This window comes from Rhipicephalus microplus, chromosome 3 (genome assembly GCF_043290135.1).
Source record: "Rhipicephalus microplus isolate Deutch F79 chromosome 3, USDA_Rmic, whole genome shotgun sequence".
NCBI classification, from domain to species: Eukaryota; Metazoa; Arthropoda; class Arachnida; order Ixodida; family Ixodidae; genus Rhipicephalus; species Rhipicephalus microplus.
The window spans coordinates 116,635,271-116,654,985 of NC_134702.1; the positions used below are offsets into that span (position 1 = coordinate 116,635,271).

The 19,715-nt window shown below is 45.6% G+C and overlaps 1 protein-coding gene across 1 annotated transcript in view; it reads right to left on the bottom strand.

Annotated features, from left to right (window-relative positions):
- LOC142803304 (neprilysin-2-like) overlaps positions 1–19,715 on the bottom strand; it is a 124,997-nt gene that overhangs the window by 5,301 nt on the left and 99,981 nt on the right. Inside the window, exons 9-11 of the mRNA XM_075888434.1 lie at positions 7,337–7,534; positions 4,998–5,227; positions 1,204–1,332 (exon numbers count right to left, since the gene is read on the bottom strand). Of these exons, the coding sequence (XP_075744549.1) occupies positions 1,204–1,332; positions 4,998–5,227; positions 7,337–7,534 (557 nt within the window). The remainder of the gene's footprint in view (positions 1–1,203; positions 1,333–4,997; positions 5,228–7,336; positions 7,535–19,715) is intronic.

Sequence of the window (19,715 nt, forward strand, 5' to 3'; positions counted from 1 at the left end):
ATCGTACTAATTTGTTTTTTTTTTCGCCGGGATTTCTGGTCTTGCCATAAGTAATGTCAATTTTGATGTTAATGTTGACGCATATACGTCACTAAGTTGCTAAAAGACGCCCGTAATCCTAAGAGACAAACAATCTTTTTCTTTCTGGAAATTTATTTAGTTTACATTCTTTCGTTTTCTTATCTCCCTGTGGTATTTTTCTGTTTGCTGTATTTTTTCTTCTAACCTGCCGTTTGGCCTGTCCTGCAATTTTTTTTCAATGGTTTAAGCCTGTTATACGCATTCTTCGGGCTGTGGTACCATCAATCACTTTTTTTAAATTTCTTTCCCACGATAAATGTACGTATGCACTCCTGCAAACTTGTGCAACGCCGAAGAGCAATCAAAGCTCTTGCTTGCGGCAACCTCTCTTGAAGGATTTGATGGCGCTGCTCTCTTTTGCAGGCGCGAATATAGGTACATGTATTTTATTTCAAAATCGGCGAACCATGCTTATTAGCTGAGCAAAAATCGGCGTGAGCAGCTATCTCTCATTAAAAACCTTATTTTTTCGTAACCTTTTTTGTGTTTTATCGTTCGTCGCCAACAAAAAGTCTTGGCGCTCTTCTGCCAGACCAACACCGGCGTATCTAAGGCCTCTCTTATTTCATCACAAGTAATTTTAATCGTGAATCATAAAGGAGTCCCGTCATGATTTTAATTACCAATTTTTTGAAACGCCTATGGCATTGAGTAATAAATAAAGAAAAGTAATATATATTTCTGTTTTCTAAAACAGCGTAGTTGGTGCAAAATCGAACTTGCACACATATGCCGCAATCATCTCCTAATAAAATGACTATTCTTTAAATTACATCAATAATAATGACTAATTATTTAAAATGCTGAGCTAAAAATTAGTAGTGCAGTATTCCAATTTACCGAGAGCCGTATTGCCACTAGTGTTCCGAGCCGGCAAAATGTGGCCAGGCAAAGAGGGTGAAGAAGTCGAAGACAAGCAGTGCTGGCTCTTCGATCACGCTGCACATTCACCTTCTACTGTCTCGCTGTTATTACCTCTGGCTCCTAGTGTGTTAAAATAAGCACGAAATTTGCGTCGCCTATCTCCAATTTATTATTTCGGGTCGTTCTGCGCGAAATCGGGCACACCCTACGTGCGCGCCTATTATTGTAGAAAACAACATAAAAGGTACCAATACTCACCAGTGATCTATGCGATCTCCGCAAGCAAAGCGTCCTCTTAGCGTATTCCTTTTTTACATCTTTCGTGCTCCAGAACTGGCCTCCCAAGTGTCCGTCGTCGAATCCGCGCATGAGTATGTGGCCTATTGTCTGCGATGAAAACGTGTTAGAAGTAATGACCTGTTGCAGCTTAGCCTAAGCTTGCAGTGATTTATAGCTATCAAAATTCGTCAACCATAAATGAAAATGTCCGTGCCGTCATCGGCCTACTGAACTGATATAGTATTCGAGTACTCGCTGGATTTAAGGGGAAGCTGTATGCGCAAAGAGCAAAAATAGGGACTCTAAAAATGATGACTGCAGAGACTGGTTTCGAGAACGCTAAAATGTATACCAGAGCGCCTAGAATCAAAACAAAGCGACTTGTCCCCTAGGGATTCCTAGCTACTACAGAAGCTGCAGCATTGCGTGAAAGAGAGAAAAATATACTGGTGTGACAGCCGCGAACAGCGCTCCAATGTAAAAGCTCGGCTGCCGGTTTTCTTAAACTTTGTTATCGCCTCATATGACTCTGTTGATAGGACATGTGCTGGGGTAACCGTCCTTCATGCTACATAGGGGGCCCCTTCTATGAGAAGGTTCACCTGTGCTGATGTGATAGTTATAAGAGAAATGCACGTTCGTAGGACGAATGGACACTTTTAGGCCGTGCTGCTCTCTCCCGATCCCCCTCATTTTTCCGGATGACCCCGTCCACTCTCTCACCGCTTCCTCTGTTCCTCTTGATAACGTGCTCTCATTCAGGTCACCACTGAATTCTTCAGCTAGCCCTGTGCAGAGTCTGATAGGATCGACTTGCTTACAAGATTCGTGTACAATTGAGTGTCGTGATGCCATCAGTAAAACTTAATGTAGCATTTATGCACTATTGCAATAAAATACCTAATTTATAGCAAAAGAAGCGGAACCGCATTTGAAGACACTTGGAATTATATGTTTGTGGATCTTTGCTTCCGATAGACATTTTAGTTGATTGACCTATAAAACATGGTTCTGATCGGTCACTAATGATAATGAATGTAATAATCGGTCTACACCTTCCTTTTATCCTGCCCACCCAAGCACACTAGACAACGTGGTTATAAGTGGATGAAAACGTAACATGGCTGTTATGATGCTCTCAATAACAAGTACTCTGATGTCACATAAATAAAAACGCCAAAAAAAAGCTTTGTGTGATTGAAAACATCAAAATGTGACAGGGAAGCGAAATTATACCCTGGACTGCCTATGGTGTATCTTGAAATTCTATATAATTATTGTGGCTAAAGAGCGTTGAAGCGGTTAGCTTTCTACGTTCAACTCCACAAATAATGTATTTGTTCAAGAATATATTAGGCAAACTTGCATGGATGCACCAAAATGTGTCTCAGATGAAAGAGCGAAGGCCATCGTGGGCATGCCGGTGAACTCCTAGTTTGATTGCTTGCGTGTTGTGTGCCCACCTACCGCCACCAGTAAAAGACACATTTGGATGCAGTTGCGTTGTATTGTGCATGGCCACCCCAGGATAGAAAAGGTGATTCCTCCGGTAGCCATGGTGGGCCTATTCGTAAAGCGGCACACAACGGGAAACGTACGTCTTTTAACGGTGAGTGCACAGCTGTGCAGGCACAAATTATACTGCTTTAGCTGATTGTCTGCTGGAGCTCTGCAGAGGTCGTCTGCAAGCCATTTTCAATGCTAGCCTGCATCCGCAAAGGTGTTGGGGGTGCTCAACCTAGACAGCGTATTATCGAGTTAAAAACTGTATGTGCTTTGTTGTACAATCTCCCGTATTATGACTGATGCGGTCACTTATAACGGTCTATCAATTACTGATCGCAGATTGTGCCGGTACCGCTGAAGATATACGCTGCGTGTTTCAGTTCCGCTTTCGTTTAGGCCTTTATCATGCATCTATATTGAGTTTGCAGCGAGAGTCTGCACGTGGAATCATCAAAAAAGTCTTTCTACAAAACAAATAGACGCACTAAACAATGTTTTTAATGATTTCTAGACGGTTGTTTTAGGTGGGCGTACAATACGCTGATTCAAGCACGCACGCAACATTTGTTCTATCGAACTCTTCTCACCGAGAGCGGAAGTAGCTCCTAGGTACAATATGGACGGTGCTCGTTTTGGGGCCCATTGCCCTGCACTTTTTGGTCTTCGTTTCTGTTTGCTGTTTTTATCTACGATGGCTTTCTGCGTATGACAAAATAGAGTCTTTAAGTGTGCCGTGGCAAGTGTGTGCGGCAATTCCAGCCAAGAGCGTCGGCAGAATTGTTCTTTAGGAGGGGTTTGGGTTCTTTTTCATTTCGATGTTGAGCCCAAGCAGGCAGATGAGGTCAATTACTATTTCGTGTTCCATATGGTATGGCGAAAAAGCGCACACATCTGCTTGTAAGGGGAACCGTTAATAGACTAAGAAGCCGTGGGAGAAAGTTCTGTAAGAAGGAGATCTTTATTCATCACCGTAAAACTCATGGCTCTGCACACAACCGCTTTGGAAGCCCTCGCCTCCACCACACTCATGCTCGTGTCTTCATTCAGACTATTACACTGCGTGTGCAAGAAAGCGATGACTGAAAGTTTTCATTATACAAAGCAGTGCAGCACCGCTAGTGGTCAGCACTCATATCAGAACACGCATTGGAAAGGAGCGAACGCTCTACCGCAGAGCCATCTAGTGACCTCTCCGACTACTAGCGTGGCTACGACGACTTACAAAGACAAACCCCAGCCATAAGCTACTTTGCATCTTAAAATTTGAGGGGAGAACGGAGGCGTGCTGGATCATTGGCCTTGCCCACAATCTAGCATATGACCATGTCCAGTCTCTCCTGAGACATCATTCGCGCATCCCCGGTATTGTTGGGGCACTCGCACTCGCATGCGTTTACCGGTATCCTAAGGGAGCCCTACAGAACAAGGTCACAAAACGCTGCCTATCTGTAGTAGAGGCTCCCGAAAACTCGAGAGTCAAATAATAAAACTGTGCACGTGTCATCGACCGCAAAATAAATATTCAAATACAACTGAAATTGGTTTCTCTTATCTCGTCACATGATGGTAGAAACTCAAATATCACTAGAAACAACCCTTCTATCCGCCATTGGCTAATTGGCACACTCGGTCATTTTAGGGATCACCAAGAGAGACCGCTACTTGGCCACGCTTGTGCGCGGGATAACACTGAAAAAGCCGCATTATTTAAGTAAAAGAAGCAAAAAGTGCTCAAGGTTACGAGGCGCACGCAACTTATTTCCTTCATACATGCGCTTCCTCCCTGAATAGGTCGCAGTGTTTTCGTACAGAAAAGGGAAGAGAGAATTCGATAGCAGCGTGCGAGAAATCTTTGCGTTACTCGATTGTAGTAGACGGACTCAAAAAAAAGTTTGCGATGGTGGATGCGTGAGGCGATAAACTCTTTTAGTGAATCAATATTGTGGTTACCTAAAAGTGTTTCAGATCCCCTCTAAAAGATTGTTTGCGTTTCAAAAAGACGCGGCCACTAACCGCTCACATCGCATCACTGACTACCGGAAGATGCACTTGGGTGTCGGGATATATCGCCACAGAGCGGTGTTTTTCTGGGAGCTAGCTTTGAAGATATCTTTCAGAAAACAGCGTTTCGTTCTTGTCACGCTGTTTTTTGTGAATTTAAGCACGAGCACTGGATTTAACTTAGGAAAATCCTACCACTGGCGAGTACAGTGAGGGATGCTGCCAAAATTTCAGCATGCTTGATGCGCAATGAAAGAAGTGCTTACCGATCCTATGCCAGCATAGTTGAGGGCGGGGGGTCCATACTCGTAAATAAATGGACTATGCACATAAGCCGTTGTTATGACTGCGGTATTCGACCCCATGAAGAAGGTACTAACTTTCTCTTCATCGTAAAATAGGCTTTCTTGGTCTTTCCAACGGTAGTGAGCGTTAAGACGACGACCTTCCATCCATGAGGGGAAAAGTCGGTTGACTGGTACGTCACGAAGTGGCTCTGCACACGCAAGTGTCAACGTGTTATTATGCGAAACTCACTTGATGCATGCAAGCCTCTCTCTCTCTCTCTCTCTCACACACACAAACACACACACACACACACACACAAACACACACACACCTATGAGCGCTTGATGCAAAAAAGATTTTAACAAGATAACTCACTTAACAGTTTTGCAGATTATGGAGAAGTTTGGTTACATTGTGACGAAAAATGTAGAGCTGCTTGGGGAAGAGCTGTATGATGCATTGATAAACAGCTGAGAAAACATATATGAAGGGCGAATTCTAGAAGTAGTGGTATAACTGTCAGTTCAAGCGCACGAATAAACAGGAAGGAAGAGAGGACAAGCGCTTTTTAGCGCACGAATAAACAGAAAAGAAGAGAGGGGAAGCAACTGACAGTTATACCATGCATATCCAACTAGCTCAACTTTAGATTCTGTTAGAAGTAGTGGTTTTTTACTTATTGAGAACTAAAACTATTTTACAAGGTGTAACAGCTCGGCGCTTGCCCTGCTGCATATCAAACGACCATGCAACACTGTATAAACGTACTGGAACACAGTAGTTCGACGCTGGAAGAGATGACACCAAAATGGCAATCGAAGTATTAAGGCTAAGGCCTAAGGAAAGGCGTAATGCTGCCTTTCATTGAAATGTAGGTTTTTTTGTATTCAAAGTACACAACTATGCATGAGATAGAACTGTTGCATGAATTTGTTTTAGTGTTAGAGGAGATTGTGAGCTCGAGTACACTCGCAACGTGTGACGCTTAGCCCTTTAAGTGCTCGATGTTTTCGAATGTTTCACGAACACGGTGCATATTTTTCATTCCCGATTTCTAGTGTGATATAAAAAAGTAGCTAGTGCATGAGGAAAAGTATTTGTACCACATACTTGTTGAAATTAAAACAAAAACGTTTACTTCTGAACGACACAACGCAAAGCAGCCGTTCGCTTCTAATCCGGTTTTAAATCTAACAGTTCCAGCCGCATCAAGTTTGCTTCTGCAGGCTAACCATCTTCGAGCAAGATTTACTAGGGAGGATTCGGGACTGCGTGGAAAATTTAAAAACACGGAATAGCGTGAAGCTTCACAGGTCAGCACTCGCGATGCTAACTCCCGAGCTGTAATAATCATCCCCGGAACAGCTGCTGAATTCACCATCATCGCTGTCTTCATTTCCGGACACAAGATAAACATCTGTATTCAAATCTTCCTCACCGGAAGAAGATGATGAAAGTGAAAAGCTTCTTTTTCTGGGGTGTCACCACTGAATGTAAGCTTCACATCAAAAACCACGCTCCTGCTGCAGAGAAGAACTAAATGAAACGAATAAATGCTGTCAAGTGGAAGAGACGCGACGTAAGCCGTAGAACAGCTTTCCTTTAAATCAGTTTGGTGGCATCTTAGACCATTCCTTATTCAACTTCATCCAAATGAAAAACACAAAATGAATAGCAATTACATTTCTGTATCACACTTTTAGTTGCACGAAATCTTCGCAGCGCATTATCTACGTCCACAGTGGTTCACTAGCTAAAGATTCTGCAATGAGTGTTTATAATGATGTCAGGAAAAATTTTTGTGGATAATGCAGTAAATTCGAAGCCCCAAAATAGGGCCGAAAACCGAAGGCCATTAACCTATGAATTCTAAGAGCTTAGTTCTTTCTGTGTACAGACGACTGAAATAAGTTCTTACGCTTATAAGGTACCAAAGATAAAAAAACGCACATTTATCAAACAGCTGCTTTGCAATTATCGACCAATGAGTTTGAAAGAAGTGTACGGCTTTCATATATTCCACTACATGAGCATATAATATACGTTTTTTATCGTGAGCTGTACAAGGTGGAACACCACATTCACTTTATTAGGTAACTGCACCTAATGTTCTCAAATATGACGGACTGACTTACCCAGAACAGCTTTCTGCATGTGTTCTCTGTGCCAAGAACACTTATGACTTGCCAACTGCGTTTAACTACGTTGTTCTTCAAATGGCGATTTCTGTGTTATGTGACATATCCCTCACCAGGAATAATTTCAATTGCTGATCATTAACGTATCGGCTGCTGATGACTAGACGTGCAGTACTGACCATAAAAACGTTCGACGAACTTGGGTTCCGATCGATTTCCTGGGCTTCCTACAAGGAGCTCGATTTTCTGCAACTTCTCCAATAAACGTTTTCGAACACTCGAAGTCAGCCAGCTTGAAGATTTCACGGTCTCGAAGAAGGTATCTTTGATTCGAGACGCTATTTGCCTCACCTCATTTAGACTCTCTGCTGGAGCCACTGTTGGGTAGAAAAACACGAAAAGAAATGTTACCAAAGTCTGTCTGTATACTAGCCGTACAAATGTCACTCACATTCAGACGCAAATATTAAGACAAAGAGTGATAAAGAAACCGTTAACACTGTGCAGTGACGATATTCAACTGGTAGTAAATACAAGGTCATTTCGTTAGAGCTGACCAACCATAATGGGTTAAAGTTTGGTTACAATGCTTCAAATTTTATTTTTAATTTATCGAAACGTCCAGAAAGCAGGAGTACCTATTGGCCCGGTCAGTATTTTTAACTGCAACACAATACAAAATGTTGGATAACAAAGAAACAATAATTCGTTAAAGAAAGAGAGATGAGTATCGCCTTTGAAACGTTCTGAAAAACTACCATGCGGAACATCCAAAATTGATGCAAAACTCGACTCCTCGTGGTCTAATTGTCCTTGATGATTGCAGTTTTCTTACACATACTGCTTTGTACTTCATACGATGTCCATGGTTCATTGCGATAGGCACAATGCTTGAGACATTTCCGTGAAAATAAATCTGAAGACAATAGATCTAGTGACTTCGGAGGCATCTCATATGGAATTTTCCCACACGGCATGTTCTGCAATATTTCTCTAATAATTTTTTTCTCAGTAACACCAAAATTGAGTAAGACAATAAAAATCTGTTTTTACAAGTTTTTGGTGCAAATATAATCAATATTCCACAATAAAAAAATAAAAAAATTGGCATATCACACGCACTGTGCGAATCGATAATATGTGAAGCAGGAATAAAAAATGTTATTATGTCCCGGTAAAATCAGCAAAACTTTAAGGATGCAAATAAATGATGTTGTTCATCACTTCCGTATCATGAATATCATATTTGGAGGTGTCGTTTACCTTTGTCATCTATTCACGTTACGTGATACCAAATTAAGTATATGTGGAGCTAGAAAAACAGCTGTGAGCACGCAATAAGCGTGGTATGTTGTCATGTTCATACATGACAAGCGTGTCGGGATGTTCATATATGCAGCAGTCCTATATTTCGTCGTGCATTGACGTCACGTAAAATCAAATTTGATATATGTGGAGCTAGCCAAAGAACCGCGAGCGCATCGGTAAGGGCCCAATATACACCAATACAGTGTTGATGCGCGAGCACGCATGGCACAGCGACGCTGCATTAGCAAAACCCGAGCACTCTGACGACAGGCGCGACCAGCGTCCGTCGGCGTGGCCCAACTGCAACCAGTGCGAACTGCGACATGCCGCATTTCGCGCCGATGCGTTACCATTAATGCGTCTCTCTCTTTGCGTGACAGAGGCAAGCCCAACACGCCGAAACGCAAATGGATGAAGCAACGCAACGCGGCACGCTCCTGCGAGTATAAGGCAGGACCGGCGCCTAGCATGGCGACGCCGGCGTGACGGGACAAAATGAACGCCGGTGAGCACGTGCACCACGTCACATCTCATGATTAGCATGTTTGCTCTAGTCACATATCTTCGTCATTCATTCACGCCCTGTTATACCAAATTTGGTATAAGTGAAGCGAGCGAAACGGCCGCCAGCACATCATGAGCGTGGCGTGGAGTAGTGTTGTTACATAACACGAATCTCATGATTAACATGTTTGCACCAGTCACATACTTTCGTCATTCATTGGCGTCACGTAATCCCTAATTAAATTTGCACATACATGAAGCTAGCGAAACGGCCGCAAGTGCATCACCAGCGTGGCATGTAGTCATGTTGTTACATGATACACATGTCGTGATTTTCATGTTTAGATGTGTCACTTACCTATGTCGTCCGTTCGCGTCGCGTAATACCCAGTTTGGTACATGTGAAGCTAGCGAAACAGCCGTGAGCGCACCATGAGCATAGCCTGTAGTCATGTTGTTACATTACAAGCATTTCATGTGTATCATGTTGGTACCAGTATCATACCTTCATCATCAATTCCCATCCCGTAATACCAAATTTGGTATAAGTGAAGCTAGCGAAACGGCCGCGAGCGCATCATGAGCGTGGCATGTAGTCATGTTTTTACATGACACGCATGTCATAATTTTTATGTTAGGGTCTGCCACTTGTGTTCGCCATTCAATCATGCCATACCATATCAGTTTTGCAACATGCCATGTGGACGAAGCCACCGCAACAACGGCAGGACTATGAAATGTAAATCATAACATTCATGACATACATGTCACGCTTTTCATGTTATGACTAGTCAATTGTGTTCTTCATACAGTCCTGTTATGACATACCAAGTTTGGTATTGATATCACCATCAAAACGGCCGGAAGAGCTAAAAGTCGTAGGCGGCTAGATAGATAGATAGATAGATAGATAGATAGATAGATAAATAGATAGATAGATAAATAGATAGATAGATAGAAAGATAGATAGATAGATAGATAAATAGATAGATAGATAGATAGATAGATAGATAGATAGATAGATAGATAGATAGATAGATAGATAGATAGATAGATAGATAGATAGATACGCTCAACGTCGCTGAAGGTCGCCAAGAAATGCTTCGCATTCAATTGTGCAGCCCAATAAAAAAATTGGCTGATCCCACGTACATTGGGAATCAATGTTATGCGAAGCAGGAATGAGAAATTATGATATGACACTTTAAAATCATCACAACGTGACGAGGTGGAGGTAAGTTGTGCCGTACACCACTTCCGTGTCATGATTATCATGTTTGGACGTGTCGTTTACCTTCGCCATCTATTCACGTCATGTGTGGAGCAAGTGAAATGGCCACGAGCACGCTATAAACGTGGTATGTTGTCTTGTTCTTACATGGCAGGCGTGCCATGATCATGATGTCTGCACCAGTCATATACCTTCGTCATCTATTGACGTTACGTAACACCACATTTGGTATATGGGGATCTAGCGAAACGGCCGTGAGTGCATCATTAAAGGCCGAATATACTCCAACTTAATGTTGACGCCTGCGCACGCTGGGCATAGCGACGCAAGCAAAAGGCTAGCACTCTATAGACGAGAGCACACATAATCTCGAACCCAGGTGCCTTCGGCGGTATACCACTGCTCCCAGAGACGCCATAATTTGTTTGCAAAGGCCTAGGCGCGCCTCGCTTACATGGAATGCAGGGGCTTTGGGAGTTTAAAATGCGAAAGTGCGCCTGTTCACGCGGCGCCTGATTACAAAATGTCATTTTGGTACCACTGTGCTGTCATCAGATGCAACAAAAACCAGCGCAAGAGGAAGAGATTGCTGAGCACTGCCTGTGAACTTTATAGCGCATCGCGCGAATCGTTCTGGTGTAGTGTTTTGCGATTGCTCAAATTTTGGTCCACATCAAAAAACGCCGAGCTCCACCGTCTTGGGAAATATATAATCGCAATCAGCAGAGAAAAGTACCAGCCCTGTGAAGTGTACGAGATAGTAAACTTATTGTGTTTATTCAAGCATGACTCCAGCTGTTTCACTTTACAGCAGCGATTTGCGTGCAGTATGCCTGTAGTATGTGGCACAAAACCATTGCCGTACTCTATTGCCGTAACTTTCGCATGCCGCATGCCAATAATAGGATATACGTATTATGGCTCACGTGTGGATGCACGCGCCATGCAGGTTTAGTACAACCTTAACGGTCTACTATTACGATGCGTGAACGGCACGTAAAGCATAACTTTCGACCCGGTCGAAGTGCGACATGCCCTGACTTTCACTAGGTGAATCTACATGTGCTTTCGGCCGGCGTCACCGTAGCAATTTAGGATCTTGTTCTGACTGGCACATTTGCACCGCGCGTGTGTTCCGAGTGCCCGGCAATACTGGCAATCGATACACATGCGGTGCATGAGCGTAAGTTGGAACCGAATTCTAGCGCTACGTTGACGCCGGCTTACAGCACGAATTCCGATTTGTCACAGCCGAGGCACGCCGCAGTTCGACTGAGTCGAAAGCAACAATTTCCGCTATTCGCCTTTCTTTCAATCGTGATTCTATGTACCTCATGAAGCTGCTTCCGTAGTCTGCAATGCACGTGCTGCGGACATTCCGGACTGTCGAGGTAGGTCTCCTCGACGTTTCACACGACATCAGCATAAACCTCCAGCACAGGAACAGCGCGAAACATGCTTAGAGCCGGACTCGAGTTGTGAAGTTTCGCGTTTGATTTGCAGAGCGTCTGCTCGCCTGGCAGTTGAGAGTGTTGCTTCCCCGCGCTTGAAACAGACGGCACCACGTGCCGCAGCAAGCACTGAGCTCGCTGTGTTCTGGTGTACAGTCTGACGCTAGTCGCGATCGGCCCGGCCAGCACCCGTCAGCGCGGCTCGACGGCAACCGGCGCGAAGTGCGACACGCTGCATTTCGCGCAGATCCGTTACCCTTACAACCCTACGTCTGCCTCTTTTCCTGACGAAAGGACGTCACATGCGAAGGGACGTCACAGCGCGGAACGCGCCTGTGAGCATATGACAGAAGCGGCACCTGGCGTGGCAAATCTGGCACGTACACACGCCGGGTCACGTCCAAGTGTGTTGGCGCCTTGAATGTGGCATCTAGTCAGGCTCTAACATGACCTGCATCTTAGGACTATCATGTTTGCACCAGTCACATACCCTCGTCATCCATTGACAAGTAATACCAAGTTCGGCTTATGTAAGGCTAGCAAAATGGCGGCGAGCGCATCATGAGTACGGCAGGTTGTCATGTTGTTATATGACACGCATGTTGATTATCACAATTGCATACGTCATTTACCTATATTGTCCGTTCGCGTCACGTAATCTCCAATTTGTCGCATGTAAAGTTTACGAAACGGCGGCGAGCGCATCATGAGCGTAGCGTGAAGTCATGTTACATGACATGCATATCGTAGGCCCATTTACATTGACCCGACGAGTGTGCGTTGAGTCGAAACAAACAGGTTTTCCGGACTCGCCCTCCCCATGTATAAGCGGACGCGTCGGGGCGGAGAATCGTCGCGGCGAGTCCCGTCGACCCGGAGACAGGGGGTAGGTTCACCGAACTCGCCACGCTCAGAAAGGGCATGTATAACCGGTCGCGCTGAGTTGACGGCTCGTGACCTCTCCCGCCCGTCGCGGTCTCCGCTTCCCCTGTCCCCATCACTCCGATGTTGCTCTTTCTCTGTCGGCCGGTACGCGCGCGCTAGGCACGATGACATCCACGCGGGCTTCACGCACCATGTGGACAGATGATGAAATAACGACGTTGCTAGCTTTAGTCAACGAGAAAAAAATGAGTGATTTGCTCGATAGCAAGCATAAAAGAACGAGGACATCGTTCTGTTATGCAGTAAATGCAGATCGCTTTTACTTTTAAATCTTGCTTGGCACGTCCTACGAGAGCTTCTTGGTTATCGTTCTCACGGCCGGCTATTTTGCTCTGCCCGTAGCAGGAAAACGGCTTGTGCGCCAGAAATCTCAAATACGTGCACATGAACGCTTTAGTAAAGTTTCTGGTCACCTTGCCACCAGAATACATTTGCGTAAATTCACAGAATTGTCTACTAATGCGCAGCATTCCAACTCCGCTTGGATTTATTTTGCGTTCTTCACAGCCAGGTTCGACTATGAAAAAGCAAATACTTTCGGGTATTTTATTCTTTGTAAGTTTTGTTTTGGTTTTTTTGCAATTGGTGTAAATTGTCTTTATCACAAAAATTAAGTGCCTTTACCAATACATGTAATTTCCCCCAGCGGAAAAGCGTAGTCCAGGGTCGGTTTCGCTCTTTTTAATTCGTGTTTCATGAATCCCTGAATGGACTTAGGCATTTCGAACGTTTTTTTCGGGTTTAGTGTTCGGGTTTTGAAGGAGATGAGGGTCGTTTCACGCCAAATATCCCAAACAGTACGCTAGACCATCTACGACTACACTATAAAAAGTAATGGTTGGTCACTTTACTACACTATTAATTTTTGGAACCAATTTTCTAAAGAAAATTTCAATTTCTTAAATATGGTGGCAGTTAGGTTGCGACGAAACTTCGAAAAAGTGAAATATTATACGCAGCACGGTAAAACGATTCCAGTCGGTAGGAAAAGAACCGCATTTCCTTGTTAAAACGCATTCACCACTAGTGTATGTTAATGTGCTTTGCGGGGAAGCAATGCAGTGTTCTTGACCAAAGTCAGAAATATTTACAGCTTTCCGACTTTTCCAGAGAAGTTTAATACGAATCTTTGTTTTACACGAGAAAAATATTATTTATATTGAGCTGCCCCCAAGGCTGTCAACGGCGGACCGTAAGCGCAGTTCACTGCACCGAGGGTTCCTCGGCAGCCTCCTAAATGCACCAAAGCCGGCTTGTTGATTCGTGCTCCATTTTCCTGCGCTTACCGCCAGTAATTTTCCTGCGCTTACAGAACCACTGCTGCTATCTCGTTGTGCAGTGTTAGCCAAGACACCAACACAACCATAAAGTACAGCTGGTGCAAACTGAGAAAAAATACCAAGACAGCCATCGCGGTGGCGGAGCGACAACTGCGTAAACAACCGCAGCCCACAGCGGCGAGAGCGCAGGCTTGGAGGAGCGGAAACCGGTACCGGAAGACGGGCTTTCGGCTCGCCTCGACGCAAAGCGTCGCTGCGATCACCGCTCACCTCAACTCGTCCGTGCGAGTTCATATAAACTCGGACGCGTTGAGGTAAGCTGAACCCACCACTCAACTCAGTCCGCCCCCGTCGCGTCCATGTACACGGGGCTCGTGATTAACATGTTTGCACCAGTCACATACCTTCACCACTCATTCTCGTACCGTAATACGAAGTTTAGTATATGTGACGTTAGCGAAATGGCCGCGAGCGTATCATGAGTATTGCATGTTGTTATGGTGTTACATGACAGACATGTCATGGTTTTCATGTTATGGTCTGTCACTTGTGTTCACCATGCAATCATGCCATACAATACCAGTTTTGCAACATGTAATGTGAACGAAGCGCCTTAAGAGCAGCAAGACAATGAAATGTAAATCATGACATTCGTGACATACATGTGATGATTTTTATGTTATGATAAGTCAGATATCTTGAATTGACTTGAAGTTTATTTCGTCCTGAAATTCTTACATGATCAGGAGCAGAGGCTAAAGGCTATATAGCCTGACATGGGGCCTCTGCTTCTAAATACAGTTTGGCACGCAGGCCGCTCAATCTGTCGCATTCTTTTTTCATAAATAAACATATAACACAACAAGTAACACACAGAAATAAATAAATAACACAATAAATAAACCATAACACAACAAAATTTAGCATGGTCTTGTCACACTAATTCAGGGAAAACATTAGAAAAATCACTTTTTCTCAAAAGCGTCATCTGAAAACTACCTTCAATACAGAATATAAAATAAAGCATAAGAAAAGCAACTACAACACATAACTCAAATTGATAGATAGGATATAAGAATCTTCGTCGTACAGTCATGTTATGTCATACCCAGTTTGGTATCGATACCATTATCCAAACGGCCTGGAGAGCTAAAAGTCGTAGGAGGCTAGATACATATATACGCTCAAAATCGCCGAAGTTCGCTAAGAAATGCTTTGTACCTAATAAGCCCGATTCTGAAAGATTCATCCTTTTTATTGCAGCCGTGGGTATAAGGTTGAGCGTCCGTCTCATATGTGACCGTCACTGGGTAGAATTTTCAGTGGTCACTGGTTGTTGCTAATGACAGAAGCGGCGCCTGCCGCTGCTTCTGTGCTTCGATTCGAAACTTATTTGTTTATTAGAACTCATCCTGAAAGTGGCTTTGTATTTTTTGCAAAAAAAGCTAGTGCAGTCTTTACCCACCATAGCTTGTAGAAAGAGTCGAGCACCCAGCACTGCTGTGAAAGTAACCCAATTGCTGTCACCGGGTACCTACCGGCCTAATAAGTGCAGGGGCACATCTGAACTGGCCCTCAGAGGAACGTAGTAAACACTCTCTTAGAATGGCATCCACCTTGTGGAAAATTTGCGGCGTGGAACCATCAAAGCAAAATATGGTAATCATTTTTATATAGTGATTACGCAAATGCATTGTGGAATAACAGACACAAGATTGACCCCCACCTCCACGAAGTGAATTTTAAGGAAATGCGAATGCATTTATTACGCCAAGAGTAGAAGGCATAGTAATTTGAACACTTAAATAATGACTAGATGAACATTTTTACCATAACCATTTATTTACACATTCATCATCCAGCGAACGGTGAGAGAAAGGCGCGCACTTCACTCTCTTTATATCTACGTGCGAGCGAGCAGACGGGTAAATGGGGCATAAGGAGGAGAGAGAGCAAACGGCTAGAGAAATACCGGTGAAGCACTGCAGCTACCCTCTCCTACACTGCCTTCCCACGCTCGCACCCGTGGCGGCCAAATTCGTTTTATATAGAAATTCAATCCGTATACAAAAACGGCCGTTGGATGAGTCTCTTCCAGTGGAAAAAAGTGGTTACACAGTGGATCGTCACGCTGCTATATCGCGAAGGTTACGGTGTCTGGGAAATTGTGTTGCATGGTTTCAATAGGTGACCAGTAAAAGAGCGAGGGATGGTGGTATGCAGCGTCTGCTACCGGCTTCCGGTTCGAGAAGAGTAGACGATGGCGAACCGCTTCGCCGCAAGCCTTAGATTATTCGGGATTTGCGCGTGCGGCCATCCGTTTATCTTCGTCCTGATAAACCATGGTCGGTTGCTCAGCCGTTGGCTGCTCCTACTCGAGCGTCAAAGGCAAACGCAGAAAAAACGAAGAAAAAAAATGAGGTGGGCCATGGCTGTGAAGTCATATACCTTCGTCATCTATTGACGTTACGTGACACCGTATTTGGTATATGGGGTATACAGCGACAGGTAGGCTTTGAGTACGGAAGGTTGGAGCCAGAGTATGTGGAAGCCATTTTATCATGCTTACGTGTGTATTCCACGCTAAAAAAACTTACGCATGAATTTGCTACAAATATTGTTACGGGGAATAAAGTATACACTGGTGAGCAAATGCGTACTGGCGAATATACTGGCGAGCTAATGCGTACGACGCTGCTGCAGTCCGAGCACGTTCCCGTTAAACACTTCGTCGTCGTCATCCTCAGGCATCTACTTAGCCCGTGACATTACCCGCCGGCGGCAGAAGCACCGTCCCGGTGCGATCAATTCCCGAGGCGTGAGAAGTATGGTTTAAGCCGTGAGACGTGCACTATATCGGTCAGGACTGAAGCTGGTACTGACGTGGTATGGAGTGGAGCTATCTCAAAGGTCACGCTGGTGACCTTGCGTATGACGCGGTAGGGGCCAACGTAACGGGACATTAGTTTTTCGCTGAGACCAACACGCCGTGATGGTAACCACAGCAAGACGAGTGACCCCGGAGAGTACTGTACGTCACGGTGCCGGTGATCGTAAGCACTCTTTTGGTTAAGCTGCGAGGCACATAAACGATCTCGGGCGACTTGGTGGGCGATGTCAGCTCAGGCCAGGGCATCACGAGCATAAGCAGTCGATGAGGGGGCGTCAGATTGGAGCATGGTGTCCATGGGCAAAGGCGGGTCATAACCGAACAGTAGGTAAAAAGGGGAAAATCCAGCTGTATCATGACGTGAACTGTTGTATGCGAAGGTAACGAAAGGTAAGTGGATGTCCCAATCTTTGTGATCCTTGGAGACGTACATCGCTAACATATTCGTCAAGGTACAGTTGAGGCGTTCCGTGAGGCCGTTGGTTTGCGGATGGTACGCTGTAGTGAACTTGGGGTGGGTAGAGCAGGATCACAGGAGCTCGTCGACTACTTTAGATAGAAAGCAGCTATCGCGATCGGTGATCAACTGACGAGGAGCACCATGACGCAGAATGATGTCATGAAGAAAGAAATCGGCTACATCAGTAGCGCAGCTGGTGGGGAGGGCGCGTGTAACGGCATACCGCGTTGCGTAGTCAGTAGCAATAGCAATCCCCTTATTACCGGTAGCCGACACGGGAAAGCGTCCTAGAAAATCGAGGCCGACTCGGAAAAATGGCTCATCTGGTACTTCAATGGGCTGGAGGGTACCAGCAGGTCTCAGAGCAGGTGTCTTGCGGCGCTGGCAGAGGTCGCATGCCGCGACGTACTGTCGCACAGAACGGTAGAGGCCAGGCCAAACGAATCGGCGGCGAATGCGGTCATACGTGCGTGACACCCCTAGGTGTCCAGCGGAGGGGGCATCATGCAGCTGGGCCAAAACGTCTGAGCGAAGATGCACAGGAACAACGAGTAAAAGCTCAGCACCATCAGGGCGGGTGTTGTAGCGGTGCAAGATGTCGTTGTGAAGAACGAACAGATGTAAGGAGTGGTCAGGATGGGGTGAGTGCAGACCATTGATAATAGCACGCAAAGAGGGGTCGCGGCGTTGTTCAGCAGCTATGTCCGTGAAGTCGGTAATTGAAAGAACGAGGGCCTCTTGCTCATCTTCCCTCGTGTCAGGGGGATTGGCTGGGTAACGGGACAAGCAGGCGGCATCCTTTTGAAGTTATAGGATACGGAAAAAGTGTACTCTTGTAAGCGCAGTGCCCAGCGACCAAGGTGTCCCGTAGGGTCCTTGAGTGAGGAGAGCCAGCAAAGCGCATGGTGGTCCGTAATAACTGAGAATGGTCGGCCATACAGGTACGGTCGGAATTTCGCAATGGCCCAGACGAGAGCTAAGCACTCGCGTTCTGTGATGGAATAATTTTGTTCCGAGCGCGACAACAGTCGGCTTGCATACGCGACGACGCGGTGCATGCCTTGTTGCCGCTGCGCGAGCACTGCGCCTATGCCGTGGCCACTGGCGTCAGTACGAAGCTCCGTGGCGGCAGATGGGTTGAAGTGTGCTAGGACTGGTGGATTGGTGAGAATGTCAACGAGCGACGAGAAGGCGTTTGCTTGCTGTTGGCCCCAGGTGAATGCGACATCCGTTTTGAGGAGGCAGGTTAGAGGACGGGCTACTTCATCAAACTTCTCGACAAAACGACGGAATTAGGAGCAAAGTCCCAGAAAACTTCGGACGTCCTTGGCTGAGCGGGGTGTGGGGAAGTCGCGAACTGCTCGGACTTTCGCAAGGTCTGGTTGAACGCCCGCAGCGCTAACAAGATGGCCGAGTACGCAGATTCGGCGTTGCCCAAAGCGGCATTTGGACGAGTTAGGTTGCAAGTTGGCACGTCGAAAAACATCAAGCACTGCGGACAGACGAGTAAGATGGTCGTCGAAAGTAGTCGAAAAAACAATAACGTCGACAAGATAGCAGAGGCAGATGGTCCACTTCATGCCTCGAAGGAGACAGTCCATCATGCGCTCAAATGTCGTGGGGGCATTGCATAATCCAAAAGGCATCATCGTGAACTGATAAAGTCCATCAGGAGTCACGAAGGCCGTCTTCTCTCTGTCTTTGTCGTCCACAGCAATCTGCCAGTAGCCTGAGCGAAGGTCTATTGAAGAGGAATATTTGGCACCGTGCAAGCAATCGAGTGCATCATCTATGCGCGGTAGGGGATAGACATCTTTCTTGGTAATATGATTGAGATGGCGGTAATCAACAGAGAATCTCCAGCTATTGTCCTTCTTTTTAACAAGTTTGACGGGTGAGGACCAGGGACTAGATGAGGGCTCGATTATGCCCTTATCAAGCATTTTATCGACTTCTCGCTGTATAATAGCATGCTCCGGAGCTGACACACGGTAGGGTCGTCGGCGAATGGGTCGAGCGTCACCGGTGTCGATGCGATGAGTTACCACAGATGTCTGGCCCAAATTACGGTCGCCGAAGTCAAAGATGTCCCGATAAGAAGCAAGCACACGGCAGAAAGCAGAGACTTGTTCAGAGGTGAGCTTGTCAGATAGCATTGGCTTGAAAAGGTCGGAACAGGAACGTGAAAAGAACGACGTTGATGAAAAATCGGGTGGCGAATCGGTGGTTAGAGCGGAAACTGTGTGGTCGACCAATGGTGTAAGATGCGCAAGTGAAATGTCGCGAGGAATAACTTGCGCTGAGAGGCCAAAATGGAGGACGGGAAACGAAGTTCGGTTGTCCTTAACGGTAACCACCGTGTTGGGGAGTGCAACATTGCGTGTCATGGCGACGTCAGAAATTGGGGCAGCAACATAATCACCATCGGGTACTGCAGGATATGGCGAGAGTTGGACATGGACTGCGGCTTGCGGCGGAAGTCTAAGGAA